The sequence below is a fragment of the Delphinus delphis genome, chromosome 12 (assembly GCF_949987515.2).
Source record: "Delphinus delphis chromosome 12, mDelDel1.2, whole genome shotgun sequence".
NCBI classification, from domain to species: Eukaryota; Metazoa; Chordata; class Mammalia; order Artiodactyla; family Delphinidae; genus Delphinus; species Delphinus delphis.
The window spans coordinates 70,686,911-70,705,982 of NC_082694.2; the positions used below are offsets into that span (position 1 = coordinate 70,686,911).

Sequence of the window (19,072 nt, forward strand, 5' to 3'; positions counted from 1 at the left end):
TTTAAATGATCAGATTTTCACATACAGTAAAAATAAGTCAAGCGCTGACCCCTTCTCATTAGATGGGCTGGTCTGCAACAGAAGGTCTGCAGGCTTTGTACATGTGCGAAGTACAGGCCTCCTGGGCTTCTGTGCTCTTTTTTCTGGGTTGTGGGAAGTGCCTTGTCCTCTGGGCTTTGCCTCCTCCGGAGGAATTGGATGGAAGCATCCCCAAAGTCGGGCACTCGGCCTGGAAAGTCCTTAGAGCAAACAAGAGAAGGAGTGGAACTCTAAACAGGACCTTGCTGAAGCCTCCTTGTCTGTGGAGCTAATGGCCAGCGATGTTATGTGGTTGGGAGAAGACGAGGCAGCTCAGGAAGTCTTCCTGGGGCGGAGACAAGAGCAGGGAGGTGGAGCTGGCGAGTAAGTCCTGCCTGAGCATTTGTTCTAGAATCCACCTCCTTTGATTGTGGCTGAGAAGTATGGAGTTGACAGGGTCCTGCTCTTCAGGTAGAGAAGAGGGAGGAGGACCACAGACAGACCTGGGTACCGGTGCTCCTGACGGCCTGGGAGCGGGCAGAGCTGCTCAGCCCATCTCCCCCTAGGAGTTCTGCCCTGAGTCCCAGGGCCCCGCCGACCCAGGCGTTCACTCAGCTCTCTCCCCCCGACCCACCTGGCATCGCCATCTGCTCTGACTGCCCTCAGGTACAAGGAGAGACCTCCGCAATGACCTGCTGGTGGCCGCTGACTCCATCACCAGCACCATGTCATCCCTGGTGAAGGAGCTCCACTCAGGTGACGCCCACAGCGCCCGCCCAGCCTCCCACCTCCCCCTCCGCGCCCTCCTCGCCGCCTCACTGCGTGGTAAAGCGTCTCCCTAATTTCACCACGCGGTCGTCTTGCCTTCCAGGGATGCGCTGGATGCCTTCATCCTGGGAGCCTCTCTCCCACACGTGATCACATAGAGATAATCACACGTTTAGGTTCCTCTTAAGAGTATGCCCTGTGGAGCAAACACAATTCCGACCTTAAAGAAATTCAGCTCAGTTAGGCCCCTTCCTCCCTTAATTTGTCTTCCATCTGTGCTTCCTCCACAGCTGCTCTTTCCTTAGGCCTGCTCAGCTGTCTCGCTCCAGAGCGTTCCTGGATGACTGGAACCGCATCAGCTGCAAAAGCTGTTGGACTTTCTCCCGGCTGCCTTTCTGCTCTCTCCTATTTGATTTGGTTTTGAAACCCTATTCTCTCCTTTTGTCCATGACGAGGCTCTGATTTCACTGGAAGTTCATGACCTGAGTCTGTTGCTTCCTTCGTTCCTCATGTTCAGTCTTATCTATGACTTCTTTCTCAGTCTGTCTGTCTCTTAGCTATTTCAGTGATTTTCCAGAGACCCTTACCTCATGGCATATTTCCCCTTACATAATACCCGGGAAGGAGAGAAAAAATAGAATGCCATTCCCATTATCAGCATGTCTTCAAGAATCCCCATGATTACATCAGTTTTGTAGCCGTCAGGTATTTTGCTAATCTTTTTTATGGTGGTCAGATTCCCGTGTTATATATTAAACAAACACATTCCCTTCCTAAGTGCTGTGGGTCACTCATACAGATGGCCCTCTTTTGTGTCTTTCCACCTAATGTAATGCTTTTGGATACCTTGAACTAGCTTAACAAGGTTATTGAATAAAAATATAAAGCAGGTTTTCTGTGGGCTATTCAGACACATGTACTTATTGAAACACAATACATTGAAATCATCTGTGCGTGCGCTTAGGGAAGGCGAGCCTCATGTACTCCTTCAGACCTTTGTAGGAGAAAGCGTATGCCTTTAGTGTTGTCATGGGACCAGGCCAAGGTCTGGCCCACGGCTTCGCTCTCAGATCTGCTGTTTTCATTTAGAAGAGAATAAGTGTGTGGCCTGTGTTGGTTTTTTCAGTACAGTTCAGATGCCAGTTCTCCTGTTCAGGCAGCATTACAGTAACACTGTCTCCGTTCTGGTACCATTTCTCAATCCCTTTTAGAAGCACTGCTCCCCTCCACACACACATAAACAGAAGAGATGACCACCTTTGAGATGACCTCATGGGTGATTAGAAAGTCCCTTCCCTAACATAGCTCCCACAGATGCCAGAAATCCCACTTCTGGAGGGAATTTCTTAGGGGATTTCAGGCATGGAAATTAACCACACTCATGCCTCATGGCCACGTATTAGGTTTTGTGCAAAATGAGTGGTTCATGAGCTCATCACACTAGTTTGGGAGGTGACTAGACATCATTAAACACAAAGCACATAGAGACCAAACAGCTTCATAATAAGTAAGGGTATGGGGATACTCAGCAATGTCTCCTAGTAAGAAAGGATAGTTTTAACAAAACCATGTAATGTATTTGAAAGGTACCTTAGAGATCGCACTGTCCACTCCCCTTACTTTAGAAATGCGGTGAGTGATTATCAGAAAAGAGATTTGCCTAAAGTTACACAGCTTGAAGGGGCAAAGCTGGTCCTAGAGCTTAGGTCTGAACATTAAGCGACGCTCTTACCACCACACTGCCCTTATCCCCGCACAGGACAAGGGATCATGTCTGCAATCCCACGAGGGCCCCTTTCACTGATGCTCCACTCTAGGTCCATGGTAGATGTGGACTAGCCCCACACATGGCCCAGTATCTCTATCAAACACAGAGGTAAACTCCCTTTACATGCCAGGCTGCCAGTTTCTCAGTGAGTGGAAGAGCCCAACACCAACATGTGTTTTTTTTAATTTATGTTTTTGGCTGCATTGGGTCTTCATTACTGCACACGGGCTTTCTCTAGCTGTGGCGAGCGGGGGCTACTCTTTGTTGCGGTGCGCGGGCTTCTCATGGTGGTGGCTTCTCTTGTTGTGGAGTACAGATTCTAGGAGCACAGACTTCAGCAGTTGTGGTGCACGGGCTCTAGGGCGGGCGGGCTTCGGTAGTTGCAGCATGCAGGCTCAGTAGTGTGGCTCGCGGGCTCTAGAGCACAGGCTCAGTAGTTGTGGCGCACAGGCTTAGTTGCTCCGCAGCATGTAGGATCTTCCTGGACCAGGGCTCGAACCCACGTCCCCTGCATTGGCAGGCGGATTCTTAACCACTGCGTCCCCGGGAAGTCCCCAACCTGTTTTTACCATCACTGTCGAGATTTTCATGAGGATGAGAGTAGGTGCTCAAATTATCTTCCATGTATTCTGTACGGCGTGGACCTGCTGTTTATATCCATAGCTTGCCCTCCTCATCTTTTCTGAAATCTTTTCACAAATGATGGACTCTTAGAGTTGGAAAGGATCTTGGAAGTCATTTCATCCAGTTGCTGCCTGATATAAAAGTCCTCTGTTTGAATATTCCCAGCGAGTTCATTCATGACCAGCTCTCCTCACTGGGAAGTTCTTCCTTATCAGGGAGCCAAAATCTGCCTTTCTATAGCAAACTGATCCTCATTCCACCCTCTAAAGCTGCCCAGATGAGCCCAGCCCCTCCTCTCATGTCAGCCTTTCCAGTGTTTGATGGCAGGTCACGTGGCTCTCCCGCAGCCTCTCCTCTTTAGGCAGCCGTTCACAGTTCCTTCAGCCATTCCTCATGTGACGTGGGTTTCACTTGACCATCCCGTGTGCCCAAGTGTTGCAAGGCCCTGGTTCAAAGTGCGTTTCCAGGGCTGAGCACGTCTCCACATTGCAAGGGGTCTTCCCCCTGACCCCCACTCCACCCCCAGCACGGTGAGCTCTGCCACTGCCCTGAGCAGGCCCCAGGGAAAGTAACCTTAGATGGCATTAGCTTTTTTCCACACAGCCACTTTGCACTGTTCAGTCATTTTAAGTTTGTCATCAGCTAAAACCAGGTTTTTGTATGTTTGTTTTGTTTTGTTTTTAACGAAAGCCAGTGTTCATCTAGGTATTCCCTGCTGTACACTTTTATCATTGTTTTCTTGAACCTGAATGCAAGGTATTAGCCATATACCTTAGTAGATATCATCACCTTAGAGAAGCCAGCAATAGAGCCAGAAGCTGGGTGGGTGACATCAGACTGCACTGCTCTGGGCTCAGGGCTTATGGGGACATGATGCTGGGGCATGGACCACACAGGGTGCAGACTAGGTGATTTCAGCACCCTTGGAGACCTGAAGCCATGAGCTTTTAGCTAGGGTTTCCTCCCAAGCCTCCTAAGCTACTCACTTCTCCCTCCTCCTATGCTTCTACTGTGCCGAAGGGTCACTGGCCTCCTTGGACTTGTTTTCACAGCAGGGGAAGGTGCAGAGGAAGAAGAAGAGAAGGTGCAGAATGGGAAAGACAGAGCTAAAGGCAGCTCCAGGACCCCTAGTCTGAATGGGAGCCAGAGCCCTAGCCCCTGAACGGAATCCCCCCTCCCCTTTGTTTCTGCCTTCCTTCCTGCTGCCACCTTTCCCCAGAGCTTTCAGACCCCCACGGATCCTTCTCCCTACTTTTCCCAACTGACCATCAAGTTTTTCCCTAGAGGTGGTTGTGTCAGTGGATCAACAAAAGCTTCCTGATCTCCTGACACTATGATAGACGGATGGGATACAGGAAGTAGATGCAATTAAAACACCAAACGTGACCCCTTGCCTCAAGGAGTTTGTAATACAGTTAGGAGAGCAAAATTAAGGTATGCAAAATAAATAGGAGATAAAAGGAAGTGGCAGGAAAAGTTAGTCATCGAACTTTGAGCGTATGATTATAAATACAAGAAGAGTTTCTGAAAAGGCAGAGATGATTGTGGACAGAAGAGCCAGATGGCTTTGTGGCTTCTCGGAGGAATTAAAAGCAACAGAGAAAGGTATCAGCACGGGACAGTAATGCTTCCTCATTTTATTGTATATAAAACCTTCTTAAAAATAATGTATGTTCAAAAGAGCTGTGCTAACTGATTTCCATGTATAATCTCATTCAGTCCTCAACGACCTGGTGAGATATGTAATATAATGATATCCCCGCTTTACCAATGAGGAAACAGGCGCAGAGAAAGTTAGATCAACTAGCTATTAAGTGGTAAAGATTGGATTTGAGCTGGGTCTTTCTCACTCCAAACTTCATGCTCTTAATCTTCATGTTTCTATGTTACCCTGAACAGATAACACAATTCTCTTTGGACATTTGAGAGTTAGCTGTTACTTCTGTGATGTATTAATATGTCCAGTTGCTGGATTCCTTCAAAATATAAGCTCCACAAGGTGGAGACTTCGGTCTGTTTTGTTCAGGTTGTATCCCCAGTGCCTAGAACAGTGCCTGGCATGTAGTGGGATGTCAGTAGATTCATAAACGTAAGGAAATAAACAGGCTGGTGGGCAGCAGAGCACTTTGTCCGGGAGAGAAGTGGGTGGCTGCCCGGAGGAGGCTGTGGAGCCTGAGGTGGAGCCGGCCCAGCTCTCTCGGGTCCCTGCTAAATGCTCTGCACGTAACACACTCTTCCTGTTTGATTCCACGGCCCCGTGAGGGAAGGCTTCTAGACAGGGCTCAGGGTGGTTAAACAACGTGAGGCCGTAAGTGGCAGAGCCTGGACTCAGCCCAGGTGTCTCTAACACCAGTGCCCATGCTTTAGTCTGAGCTGACTGCGAGACCACGTGAAGGGAGAGAAGTCTTAAGGAAGGGTGGAAAGAAGTGGATACGGGAAAGGGAGTTGTGATGGGAAAGGGGGAGCATCTTGGGAGGGGTGTGTCCGGAGCTTTTGCCCATAGTGGCTGGTGCGGATAAGAGAGTGAGGTCTTTGAAGTTTGTCAGCAAGGACACTGGAATTGCCAAGGAAGAAACGGAGAGAAGAAAAATGTACTCCAGGTGCTGAAATCATCGAGTGAGTCAGAGCAAGGCCTGGGAGAAAGTGGACGATAGCTATGATGAATTGCTGAGAATGAAGTATTTGGCATGGCCGTCAAAAGGTCAGCAGTAGAGGGCAGCGGTGTTTGAAACATCTAGAAATGCGGCAAAGAAATGGAGAGAAGACGGACTTCCGCATACCGATGGGGGACTAGGAATAAGGCAGGAGGGTTGTAGTGCAAGAGGTGAAGAGAAGAGGAGACACACAGAGATAGATTTACGCTTATGTAAACACATGCTGCAAACACACGCATGCACGCACACACGGTCCCACCAGATCCCGGCGTTCATGTGGAATGTTCTTGGCTGAAGACCTAACAGCTGCTGCTTTGGCCTCTCTTCCCTTATACCCCACTCCCTTCCCAATAGCTTTTCCCATGGCCTTTCCTCAGTCTGCCCCGCTCCCCCGAAGCACACAGAGGACTGTGCCTTGACCACCTGGGCCTTGCCCTGACCACAGACTGTAGCCTTAGACCTGGTTCAAGTCTGGATGTAGGCTCTGTCTCACACAGGGACTGGGTGTGGCTTCCCTTGTCCGGTACCCGGTGCCCTCAGGGTCCCTCTGTCCTGGCACCTGTGTTGCCCTGTCAACATCTCTTCTTCCTTTGCACCTCTTGCTTTGTACATCTGTGTGAAATGTTTTCGTGAGAATGCCTGAATTTCTGTTTCTGTGGCTTTTAGGTGTCATCCCCAAGGGGAAGAGTATTAAGAGTTGGGGTGAGAGATGGGTAGGGTTTAAAAAGGATGTTTGACTCTCAGCATTGTATAAGGTCCTAGGATATGTCCCTGTAGTTAACGTGTGGCTGTTACGTGGGTATAGTTCTAAAACCATGGACGGACCTTCTGATTCTCCACTGTGATCTAGGCGTGAGATCTTACTATAGACTGAGGTAGCCGTAACTACTGTCACCTAGGCATTAGAGGGCAATAAGTATCAACCAGAAAGAGAGAGCAATTTGCTTCTTTGGGGTTGAAATCATGCTGACATAATACAAACACAACTGGGTCAGCACCCTGTCAGGCATAGTCTGCTCAGTGCAAAAACTGTGAGAGCCAAATGGGCACTTTTGAAGAACTCACGACTCAGCCACACTTCCCAACCACATTCACCTCTGCCTCGGCCTCTCCCTGCCTGCCCTGGCTCCCTGTCTGGCTGCACCCTGGGGAATGCTCCTGCTCCGCTGGATTCCCACTTTGCATCCCCTCACCTTGAGGAGTCAGTACTTACAACCAAGACTATATAGATGAAACGCAGGCTAACAGAACTTCCCCCATATTACCTCAGAGCCCTAAATTCGTCTCAGCTGCTCCACGGCCTCATTTTATGTCCCTGTGTCCTTCAGAATCACCTCTCCCAGAACCTGCCCCCACGGTGTTGGAAGCTATAAATCCGGTTTGCACACCTAACGCTAGTGCGTGTCTGGTAGACTGCCAGCAGTGGTCCTTGGTGAGAACAGATACAGGCTTTTGAGGGTCCAGGCGATCGTTCAAGATTTCAGGGTGAACAGGAGTGTGATTTAGCATCCCAAGCAGATATGTCTGCGGGAAGGAACTACTGCTCCTATCATAGTTTAGACCATTTTCACCTTGTTCACTTTCAGAACCACACGGATGGTGCCCCCTGATGTAACTGCTCCTTAGGTTTAAGGCAGATTCCTTTCTGTTTTAGTATTATCGTCCTCCTCCTCCTGAGAGGCACTTGTTTCCATGGCTCTATTAGGTCAGCTGCAGTTGCTGGTTGTAGGTTGGGTGACTCACCTCTGTTTTCATACCTGGTCGGGCAAAGTCGACCTACGGGGAGCAAAAGGGGAGAGGCAAGCCCAGGAGCCCATGGGTCAGGGAGGCCCCAGGTGAACATCCGGGTGGCAAAGAGACCCCGACTGTGACCTCAGTGTATCGTTTGTGTCTGTGCTGCACAGGTTAGCGGAGGAGCCGGGACAGAGAGGATGCGCGGGTGAGTACGGTGTTCTCTGCCCGCCCCACGGCCCCTTTCCCTCCTCCCTTTCCTCGTCACACTTCCCAAGCCAGAGCCACCCCGACACGTGAGATCCAAGTCGGGGTTTCCTTTATGAGCCCAGCTGCTCCTCTTCTCTGCTCAGCCCCGCCAGCATACCGGCTGGGCCGCATTTCCAGGCCCGGACCCGTCCTGCACTGCTGTGGGCCTGGGCCTCGGGCAGGCCTTGGTGTCACCTGTGTTGGGATGCAGGTGGCAGACCAGACGCCGCTGGCTGAAACCGGCTCTGGGAGCGGGCGTCAGAGGTCACTCCCGGGGCTGCCGCTGCCTCCTTGCTCCTGATTTCCCCCAGCCACTATCATTTCTCTCTGGGGGTCCAAAGCACAGCCCGCGTGGGATCACACTGACTCTGCCAAGCCGACCAAGTCGTTTCCCATGATGCCTGGCCAAGCTGCACCTTCTCACTTCCTAAAAAAATTGATAGAAGTACAGATTTCCTCACCGGCAAATGCCCATTGCCTTTAGGAATTAGTCTTTCACGCTTTTCCATCTCAGGACCTTAACTTTTATCTAGTTCCAGTTCCAAGGTATTGCAGTTTCGGGGCATGCCCTGCACACTGAAAGGAAGGGACGAAAATGATTGGACAACTAATCAGTTCAAGAGAAGGGTTCTTTCAAGGATAGATGCCTTGGGTGCAGCCTTGACATTTCTCTTTATTTTTCAGTCTTTTCTTCCCTCCGCTCCCCCACCTCTTGTGTTTAAAAGTTAGGCCATCTTCCTCAGTTACAGATCTTCCAGGCAGAAAAGCCAGGGCTGCAGCCCACGATCCAGAAAAGGAACTTTCCCAGGCCCTTCTCAGCAGTATTATCCTGGAGCAACCTCCGGGCTTTTCCTGACACCCCCGCCTTCCCCCGTCTGCACCAACCTGTTGGTTCTGTCCTGCTGGCACTCCAGGACCTGCTGTCTCTGAGCCTCCACTGACTCAGGGATCGTGCAAGCTAAAGATGGGCAGTGTGAGCTGCAGAAATTGTCTCGCTGCCCTGGAAACCACGGACCCTCCAAGGCTGGGGCAGGCTTCTCCCTGAACTCACCGCGCATGCAGACGAGACCCTTCCTGACAGCAGCCACGAGGCAGTCAGGAGCTGACTTGCCCTCGGGGAGCCTGTCAGAGCCCCTCTCCTCGGGGCACACAGGAACTGGGGGACGAGGAGAGGCGTGTCTGCCACCTGGCCCACCACTCTTCGTGCACATGAGGAAACTAAGGCCCACCACCCAGGAGCTCGGTGCCGGAACTGGAATCGGAGCTGGGTCCTCTGCTCCTAGTGCTGTCCTCTGACCCCAGGAGGAATATTGAGAAACTCACCACTAGTGGAGAGTCAAATGGAAAGCCTGCACACTCAGGTGGACCCTTAAGTTCTGCTGTCCTCGGCCACGCGGCTAGGCTTTCTCCCCTTCCACTCAGCGCTTCTCAGCACATCTCTGCCCTTCTCCTCAGTCACGATTCTTCTTCCCATGAAACCGCCACATTCCAAACCTTGCACTGTGAACACAGTTCTTTCTTTCCTGGAAACATTTCCTGACCCTGTGACCTAAGCAAGGACTCCAAAGACTCGAGATACCCCCAGAAAAGAGAATGCCCCCTTGCCTAAAAGGGGGTGTGAGTATTGTCACTCTTGGCATATCCCGAGTTGAAAGGTAAGCGTCCCAGCAGCGCTATCCTTGCACATTGTCTTGTCCCCAGCAGACGTCAGCAGCCTTTGCTCGGAGACTCTTGGCAGTGCCCGGGAGTCACAGTGCGTCTGTCCTGCACAGGCGCAGGGGACGTGGAGTGAGCTGGCACCGGCAGGAGGAAGGCGAGGTGTTCCCCCAGAGGTGCATTCCTGTCCGTCTCTCCGCTGCTCACCTGGACCAGGCTTGCAGGCTTCCAGACGTCACCACCCGCTGGGGCGAGGGGAGCCCAGACGGTGGGAAGTGGGAGGGACTGCTGGTGCTGCCTCGGGCACACCCCCCCACCTCGCCCAGTCCTGCATGAACTGGCATCTTCATCACTCCCCTCTGGGCATGGTCTCATCGCTGCAACAGGAATTTACTGGAGGTTGAAAAGGGAAAAGAAACAGCACGAATCTCCTGTGTGTGTGACCTGGTGGAGTTCTTGCTGGCGTCTCGCCAGCACTCGGGGTGTTCCCCAGGATGGGGACACAACTTTCCACCTGGCCTTTGACCTTTAAAAACCAACAGGTTTTCTTCCCTCTATCATGCAGACAGCTTCAGGCCCTGCTCAGTTCTACCAACATTCACACCCTGGCCACGGTGCTAAAAATAGCCTCCTTCCTTTCTCACTGCTTAGGCTTCCGCCCTGTTTGATGCCTGCACTGCAGCCCAGGCGGGAAGCGGGAGCAGGGAGAGAGCTCTACACTGCAGCCCCAACGATTCCCCTCCTTCCCCTCCTTCCCCTGCTCCTTCTCCTCCTCCTTCCCCTGCTCCTTCTCCTCCTCCTTCCCCTCCTTCCCTTCCTTCCCCTCCTTCCCTTCCTTCCCCTCCTTCCCCTCCTTCCCCTCCTTTCCCTCCTTCCCCTCCTCATCCTTCCCCTCCTTCCTCCCCTCCTTCCCCTCCTTCCCCTCCATCTCCTCCTCCTTCCCCTCCTTCCCCTCCTTCTTGTCCTTCCCCTTCTTCCCCTCCTTCCCCTCCTCCCTCCTCTCCTTCCCCTCCTTCCCCTCCTTCTCCTCCTTCCCCTCCTTCACCTCCTCCTTCCCCTCCTTCCCCCCTTCTCCTCCTTCCCCTCCTCCCTCCCCTCCTCCTTCCCCTCCTCCCTCCCCTCCTCCTTCCCCTCCCTCCCCTCCTCCCTCCCCTCCTCCTTCCCCTCCCTCTCCTCCTCCTTCCCCTCCCTCTCCTCCTCCTTCCCCTCCATCTCCTACTCCTTCCCCTCCTTCCCCTCCTCCTTCCCCTCCCTCTCCTCCCTCCCCTCCTCCTTTGCCTCCCTCTCCTCCTCCTTCCCCTCCCTCCCCTCCTCCTTCCCCTCCTCCTCCTCCTCCTTCTCCTCCTTCCCCTCCTTCCCCTCCTTCCCCTACTCCCTCCCATCCTCCTTCCCCTCCCTCCCCTCGTCCTTCCCCTCCCTCCCCTCGTCCTTCCCCTCCCTCCCCTCGTCCTTCCCCTCCCTCCCCTCCTCCTTCCCCTCCCTCTCCTCCTCCCTCCCCTCCCTCTCCTCCTCCCTCCCCTCCCTCTCCTCCTCCCTCCCCTCCCTCTCCTCCTCCCTCCCCTCCTCCCTCCCCTCCTCCCTCCCCTCCCTCCCCTCCCTCCCCTCCTCCCTCCCCTCCCTCCCCTCCTCCTTCCCCTCCTCCTTCCCCTCCTCCTTCCCCTCCCTCTCCTCCCTCCCCTCCTCCTTCGCCTCCCTCTCCTCCTCCTTCCCCTCCCTCCCCTCCTCCTTCCCCTCCTCCTCCTCCACCTTCCCCTCCCTCCCCTCCTCCTTCCCCTCCCTCCCCTACTCCTTCCCCTCCCTCCCCTCCTCCTTCCCCTCCCTCCCCTCCTCCTTCCCCTCCCTCTCCTCCTCCCTCCCCTCCTCCTTCCCCTCCCTCCCCTCCTCCTTCCCCTCCCTCTCCTCCTCCCTCCCCTCCTCCTTCCCCTCCCTCTCCTCCTCCCTCGCCTCCTCCTTCCCCTCCCTCTCCTCCTCCCTCCCCTCCTCCTTCCCCTCCCTCTCCTCCTCCCTCCCCTCCTCCTTCCCCTCCCTCTCCTCCTTCCCCTCCCTCTCCTCCTTCCCCTCCCTCCCCTCCTCCTTCCCCTCCCTTTCCTCCTCCTTCCCTTCCCTCCCCTCCTCCTTCCCCTCCCTCCCCTCCTCCTTCCGCTCCCGCCCCTCCTCCTTCCCCTCCCTTTCCTCCTCCTTCCCCTCCCTCCCCTCCTCCTTCCCCTCCCTCCCCTCCTCCTTCCCCTCCCTCCCCTCCTCCTTCCCCTCCCTCCCCTCCTCCTTCCCCTCCCTCCCCTCCTTCTTCCCCTCCCTCCCCTCCTCCTCCTCCAGCCAGGGCAGGAGAGTAGCCAGGCCAGGCGCCCTGACCCGTGACCACCAGAGGGAGCACCGTCCAGGTACCGGTGCCTCGGTGGCCCAGCCTCTCCCCTCTCCGGGTTCCATCCTGCTCCCGCACACATGATAATCAATCCCAATTCCCAGTGATTTTCATTTATTTTTTCCTCCTCCCTGGGCTCCAGGATGTTATTTTTAGTAGCAGGACTGCTATAAATATTTATAAAGGGCAGTGACTGGAATGAAGTAAGAGGCTCCACAGCTGGCTCTCGCATCACCCCCAACACACACGCCCCTGCAGACCCCTGCCCGCTATCTGTGCAGAGGCCGTGGGCTCACCCCATGGCCGTGCTCGGAGAGTCACGCGGAAGCCTCGTGAGGGAGCAGTCAGGGTGAAAAAGCGGGATGGGGCGCTCTCCATCCTTCTCTCCATGCACCCGCCCCCCTCGGTGACTCCCGTTTCTGAAGGCGGTCAAGGCTCCTGCATGGGGGACGGTGCCTGGCCCCACGTTGTCTTAAGACGAGGCATGAGGGTCAGGCGCAGCTTGGAACACGCCAGATGTACGGGTGTAGGAAGGAGAATGGGAGCCAGGGAGCTGGTTTCCCCCAAGGTGTAAAAAAGAACGGTCTCCCTCTGGGCCTCAGGAGAAGCCCCCGCACCTGGGGGAGAGCCTGCCGCCCGCAGCGGCTCCCACACTGCCTGCCGAGCCCACACTGCCCAGCAGTGAGCTGAGGCCCCGGGGAGGCCGCAGCGGCTCTGGTGAAAGAGAAACCGCACGTTTCTCTGGTGTAAAAGTGCTCCCCCGCGCTCAGGAAACGGGGATCCCAACTTGCCTGGAGGGCCAGCAGGGGCAAGGGGGAAGTAAGCAAACGGAAGGTTTTGGGGGGACACTTAGTGCCAACCAATGGGGAGATCAGGTGGGGAAGGGCTGGGCCGGGGCCTCACAGATGACGCTGTTGGGTGACGGCTTCCCCCACAGCCCTGACTTCTCACTTTGTAGGCTGTGCCCCTGAGGACAGGGCAGAATCCCCGCCTCCTGGTTCCTCCCATGAACTGCTTTCTTCTTAAAGGGCAGAAAGATTCAAACGAACGGTCAGATTAAAAGCACCAGTGGCTTCAAAGCAGCCAGGTGCTCGGGCCAGCTGAGGTGCATGTGCGAATGTCCCCTGGGCCCTGCCTGGCCCCGCGGGGCTGACTCTCTGCTGGCCTTTGCCAATCAACGTCTTCAAACACAGGAGAGGCTCCAAACTCCCAGCCTCCCACTTTTACCAGCACCTAAGGGTGGTAAGGGGACTGGAGAGAGCCACAGGGACGACTCAGGTGCCGGGTGGTCCATTTTTTAAATAAATTCTCTACAGTTGATTTCTTTTCGAGCTAGAATATTTACCAGCATCTCAGGCCCCTGAGGTGCCTCCTGACTGCTTTGCATCTGCTTTAGAATGCAAACCCATGTCAAAAGCTTGAAGCTGGGTCCCTTTCCTCAACCCTGACCCGGAATGGGACACAGGTGGTCATCCTGTAGTGGGCGCTCACTTCTTAATTGCTGTGTGACCATTCAGGAGCCAGTCTACTTTAACCTAGCAGAGGATCTTTTGAGAGAACTGACATACACTGTCAGCATCGTGGGCCCCGTGGGCTGGTGCCGATTTGTAGCTGTGAAGACCCCTGGAGAGGTCCCAGATGCATCCTGGGTCTTGAGGGAGTCGAGGCCCCACCAAGCTCAGGTTCGTAAATCCCGGGCATGCTGAGGTTCCATTTATTGTCACAGCCCTCTCCTCTGCCGGGTGTGCTTTCTCTACCAGCGGCCTCCCCCTCTTCTGCATTGCTTACGCCCTGCTCCTGTAGCCCGTGACAGCTTCGGAAAGGTACAGTTGCTATGGCAATGCCTGGAGCCATCTAAATTCCTGCTGCACCTTCTGGAAGAAAAGGGCATGTGAGGAGCCATGCGGTAGATTCCAAACCTAGCCTTCCCTAGCCTCCTCTGGGAAGGGGTCAGGGGGTCAGGTGACTGCCACAGGTGGAGTGGGGGAGGTAGGTAGCCCACCTTCCTTGGGCAGATATTCCATCGCAGCAAGCCACATGCACCTGGACAGATTCTCCGTGTGTGGTTCAGAAAACCCAGTGAGGTCTCCTCCCAGGGCCTCTTAGGTGGAAGAGGCAATGCCAGTGGTTTTCAAACTGAGAATCAGTATCCCCTGGGGGGCTTCTTAAAATATGGAGAGCTGGGTCCCACCCCCAGAGTACCTGATTCAGGTGCTCTGGGGCGGAGCTGGAGAATTTGCAGTTTGAACAGTCTCCTGGGGGGGGGTGGTGCTGTAGGTCTGAAGAGCACACTGTGAGGCCCACTGTGCTGCACATTCAGGAGGAGAAAAGCATCCTTGCCAGTACAAGAAGCCGCCGCCGGTCAGGTGGGAGAAGGCCAGCATCCGCTGTCTGCTCCAGAGGGAGGAGCGGCTTCCCGTTCCAGGAGGGCTCTGCAGTCGCATCTCTCGGCCAGGATCCCCGGGGGACTGGTGATCCTAGACTGTTTCTTTTTGGTCCCCACCAATCAATAAACAAAGATCTTCCCCTAGAATGACGGTGGGGGCAGCATCACAGGCGAGGCCTTGAACTTGCAGAAGACCAACCTCACAGGCATAGTGGCTGAGTGGGTCCTGCACAGTCTAGAATCTTAGCGGTCAGGGAGACCAATGACCTGTCTGGCTCGGGAGGGAGGGAGAAGAGGGGAGAAGGGGTGTTGCTGGCACTCAGCCCCTGCAGTTGGCACTTTTACACCAAGATGCCTTCCCCAGAATGCAAATACCATATGCTCCACTAAACGATATTCAGGCCCCAGCTGGGCGGCTTACCTTCGGCCTACCTGGAGCTCCCACTGCCTGGGGTATTGTTCTAAGAGAGAAAGTCATGAGAAGAGGACCTGATAGATGTTGCAGCCCCTCCCGGTTACAAACAGATGCCAACGATTCTGACACCTTCTCTGCACACTTAACCCCGCCTGGAAAACCAGGGCTCTAAGCGCTGGGCTTGGTGACTCTCCCACCGGGTGTGTCTGCAAACAGGTGGCGTGTGCTGACGCCATCTGCCTCCTGCCTCCCACCCCACGGGGGGGACAGCTGGGGTAGGGCCAGGCATGACATCAAATGGGTTTACCAATTCCAGAAAGCACTATTAGTTTCCCAGCTCTGTGAAGGTTTGGGTGGGTGTGACTGCTTTCATTTAGAACACGTAGAATCCTTAAGGGAGGCCACGAGGAGAGCTGGGACTTGCTGGGGAGGGGGTCCTTTGAAGAGGCAGACACCAGATAGCCACGCTTGGTTTTCTGAGGTAAGTGGAGCCTAGCACTGCTAGAGGTAGAGGTTAGGAAGGGACATGTAGCCTAGCATGGGACTATTATTCAAGAAGATACTTGATATGCACTGTGTGCCGGCCACCAGGCCTCACTGAATGCAGGACCTTAACGTGTAAGGTTGAAGCCCTGTCTGAGGGCATAACTAGGGGGTGGGGGGTGGGCTTGGAGGGACTGCACTGCCCTCTGAAGCCCATCAGCCTCAGGACAGTGGGTCCAGCTGAGGCCACCGCAGGGAGGAAGGGAAATGGTCACTTAGAAATGTTGATCTTTGGGCCTGTGAATGGAGTGGAGACGGGGAAAAGGGTGTCCCCATGAATTTAAAGGTCATGACTAATAACCTCATAGCTCCTGGGGCCCAGGCACACTACCATTGAATAAGGAGTTATCGTTCATAATCAGTTATAGTCTGAATCCTCTGCAGCCCCAGCAAGTGTCCTCAGACACACTTCACCCAACTTGGGTGAGGGGCGCAGTGAGTCCTCAGCACATGCGCACGGGAGTGTACACACACGCGCACACACACTCGCACCTGGGGGGCCCTCTGGCTTGTGAGGTTTAGGTGTCAGGTACTGCGGTTTCCCTGAGGAGAGCAAAGCCTTAGACTCGGCACCTGACTTGGGGCCGGGAGAGCGTCTACACAGCAGGCCTCAGGATCAGCTGCACACGCTGGGCTTTTCATTCGGGTCCCAGCTTACAGGTCACGCCTTCACCACCACGCCTGGTCCAAGGCCTCAGTCACTTGGTCTCCTTCCCTCCCCACAGAGATGGTATCCTTGCCCACCAGGCACTCAGCCCCTCACTGAGGAAGAATTCAGTCTGGGTCCTGAATTTAAAAGCCTCTAGAAATTCTCCCCACATCTCCTCAGAATCCCAGGCCTTGTGGCCAGGCCCCTCCAGGCTCCCTCAGAAAGCAGGCCTTGCAGCTCCTCCTGCCTCTACAAAGCCTGATGGCCACTGGGGGGCGACAGGCCATGTGGCTCTGGTTCACCTCATCAACTACCTGAGGAACTCTGCCCTCTTTGGGGCTCCCCTGATGGGGTTGGTCTTTTAGAAGAAAGAACATGCCCCAGGGCTGCTGGAAGAGCAGCTCTGGGAAGGGGCAACAGCTGGGTACAGATGTTGCTTGGGAGGGAGACTTGGTGGGGGCCAGACAGCCAGCCTGAGTGCCCCTCTGGGCCAGCGTCTTGGGATGGGAGGACTCCAGGTTTGGGATCCTCTGTAGGTCCCCCTGTTCCCTTGACTGCGGATCAGTATTTGTCCTATTTTCCTCATTGCCTTGGCCACCATTCTGGGGTCACCCTTGTGGCCAGCCTATCCTGGGGGACCAGAGCCCGGCCATCAGAGGAGGGGAACAGAGGATGGGAAATACGGGAGCAGCAGGGTGATGTGAGGGCTGAAGGACCAAGGGAGGAGAGCGCAAGAGGAAGAAAAGGATGGAAGAGCGGCAGAGCCCAAGGTGAGGGGGAACGTTTCACAGTGAGATACAGGGGACTGGACTGCAGGCTGAGACAGGAAAAACCAGGATGGAGGAAGTGAGGAGAGGCCGGTGAAAGAGAGGCTGGGAAGAGGCAGGGTAGGGTGGATTCGCCTGCCCCGGAGCCCTAGGCGAAGGGCATCTCGTTCCTTTTCCCTGGCTCGCTAGCCCCACATTTTACCCTAACTATCCCCACTGGCTTTCCACCCCATTCCGATGAACTCAGGCTGGGGACAGGGCTGCCTGTGCCTCCCTGGGACCTCTACCCCTAGCACCGCCCCTGCCCCGGGCGCAGGCCTTGGCCTCCCACCCCCACCCCAAGGCAGAGGCCTTATCTCCCCACCCCTCCCTCCACCCCACATCCCACCCTGACCCCAGCCCATTTATGGAGCCTCCGAGGGGGCTGATGGAATTTCCCTGGGGCTTGTCTGGTTCAAGGAGTCGCTTATCTTCCCGCCTTCAGCCATCACTGGAGAGTGGAGGGGAGTTAGACTGGGGTCACTGGGAGGCCTCTGGAGCCAAACTTTGCAAACCGTGGGGTTTAATGCCAGGGTGGAGCTGGGAGAGGCCCATGTTTAACATTTCTGTTTACCGAGGCCGACCCTGACCTGCCTGTGGCCCACCTCCCCCAGCTCCTAACTGGTCTTTTCCTGCCCCCGTTTTATGATGGAGATTGGGTCTTTCTTCCCCTGCATATGCTTTCCTGGGAGGCAGCTCCCTGGACAAGGTCACCATCTAGATGTGTTGTAGACACAGAGCTACCCTCACAAAGGTCTTTTGGCTTGGTCCACCCAGGAACACCTGAGACAGGAACTCCAGCAGAGACCTGGAGGGGCCCCTGTCTGGAGAGCATTGTCCAGGCCCTGTGAAGAGGAACCAAGGAAATGCAACTCTGCCTTGAGAAACCAGCCAACGGAGTGACTTAAAGACATCTAGGAGGGGGCTTCCCTGGTGGCGCAGTGGTTGAGAGTCCGCCAGCCGATGCAGGGGACACGGGTTCGTGCCCCGGTCCAGGAAGATCCCACATGCCGCGGAGCGGCTGGGCCCGTGAGCCATGGCCACTGAGCCTGCGCGTCCGGAGCCTATGCTCCGCAACGGGAGAGGCCACAACAGTGAGAGGCCTGCGTACCGCAAAAAAAAAAAAAAAAAAAAGACATCTAGGAGGGAGTTAGTGAAGGAAAATACTAGAACAGAGAAAACAAGATAATTACACATAATCAGCTGTAGCCGTTGTGTTAGATGAATGAACGTCTAGCTTACTGATGCTGCTGGGTGATGAGAACCAGGTGGGCTTCTTCAAGAGGGCTTCGCTCTAAAGGGAAGGGAACGAGCATATATTAAGTACCTGCTGTGTGCCAGGTGTGTTCGCATATGTGATCTTTAGTGTCATCGCCCAACCAAGCTGTGATGTAAGTTCATCAATTCAGAGGACGAAGACTCTGAGAGGTCAAGTAACTTGCCCCAGATCACACAGCCGGGAAGTGACGAGCCCATCCATCTGCTTGACTGTGATGCGACTCCACTTCCCACCATGTCAGACTGCTGAAATGGCAGAATTTCAGCAAAGTTTCAAGGAAGAGGAAGAATATCCCAAGTTTGGGAAAGGAGGAGCAGGGAGATGGCTCAGACAAGGGAAGGGGAGTGTTGAGTCAGTTGCCTTAACTAGAGCCTGATGTGCCTGCTTTGAAAACCACAGTGGAGAAATCATTGCCCAGATTTGCTGATATTTAAGGCAAAGATTCTTAACCAAGAGAGTGGCTCTAATTCCTAGTGCCACCTCCACCTCTGGGCATACCCTTCTCCTGTGCTCCCTAGTCAATGCAAACGGAACCTCTACCTGCCCCAGACGGTTTCGTTAGTTTTCCCCTAACTACAGGCTCTATGAGACCAAATCCAGCAGGAAGAGAAGGAAGGGACAATGGCATGAGCCAGCGCCTGTGTGTCTCGCACCCATGCCGTTCTGGGCACATTGACGACTTTCCCTAAAAGGTACGGCTGGCACCATCACCCCCTGTCCACAGATGAGACAGCTGGAACAAGAGAAGCATTTTGCCAGGGACACAGGGGTGGCAAGTGGCAGGGACTGGAATCCACGCAAGCCGTCTCCAGAGGCACCTCCTAAGCCCCATGTTCTGCCTCCAGGGCCAGCAGACATTGACTGAGCGAGTTCTGCGCCTGGCGCTGCGCCTTCCACGTGTCATCTCATGCACGCAGGGAAGGAAGAGGCGGAGTCTCAGCCTTGGGTTCAGCCGGGTGGCCTTTCACTAGGCCCACCCTGCAGTCGGCGAGTAATGTCCGGGGCACCTCCATTTTCACCCTGACTTTGCAGGACAGGATTGGAAGGCCCCCTATCCACCTGTCACATTCAGCTCTGACCAGGCCTCCCACTAAGGGAGCAAGAGCCCCAGTGGCAGAACCGCCCGGCCCCCCATCCCCTCTATGGGGAGGGACATCAACAAGAACG

General features: G+C 54.8%; 1 protein-coding gene across 6 annotated transcripts in view; it reads left to right on the forward strand.

Annotated features, from left to right (window-relative positions):
• The window catches only part of DTNB (dystrobrevin beta), a 243,996-nt gene extending 234,272 nt beyond the window's left edge, over window positions 1-9,724 (forward strand). Inside the window, exons 18-20 of one of the 6 annotated variants that reach the window (XM_060026983.1) lie at window positions 685-774; window positions 7,737-7,771; window positions 9,585-9,724. In XM_060026983.1, coding sequence (XP_059882966.1) covers window positions 685-774; window positions 7,737-7,741 — 95 coding nt within the window. In that variant the 3' untranslated portion in view covers window positions 7,742-7,771; window positions 9,585-9,724. Of the gene's footprint in view, window positions 1-684; window positions 775-1,076; window positions 1,701-7,736; window positions 7,772-8,555 lie in introns of those variants that run through there. The other 5 variants (XM_060026981.1, XM_060026982.2, XM_060026984.1 and 2 more) reach the window with 5 other exon arrangements.
• Window positions 9,725-19,072: the final 9,348 nt, after the last annotated feature.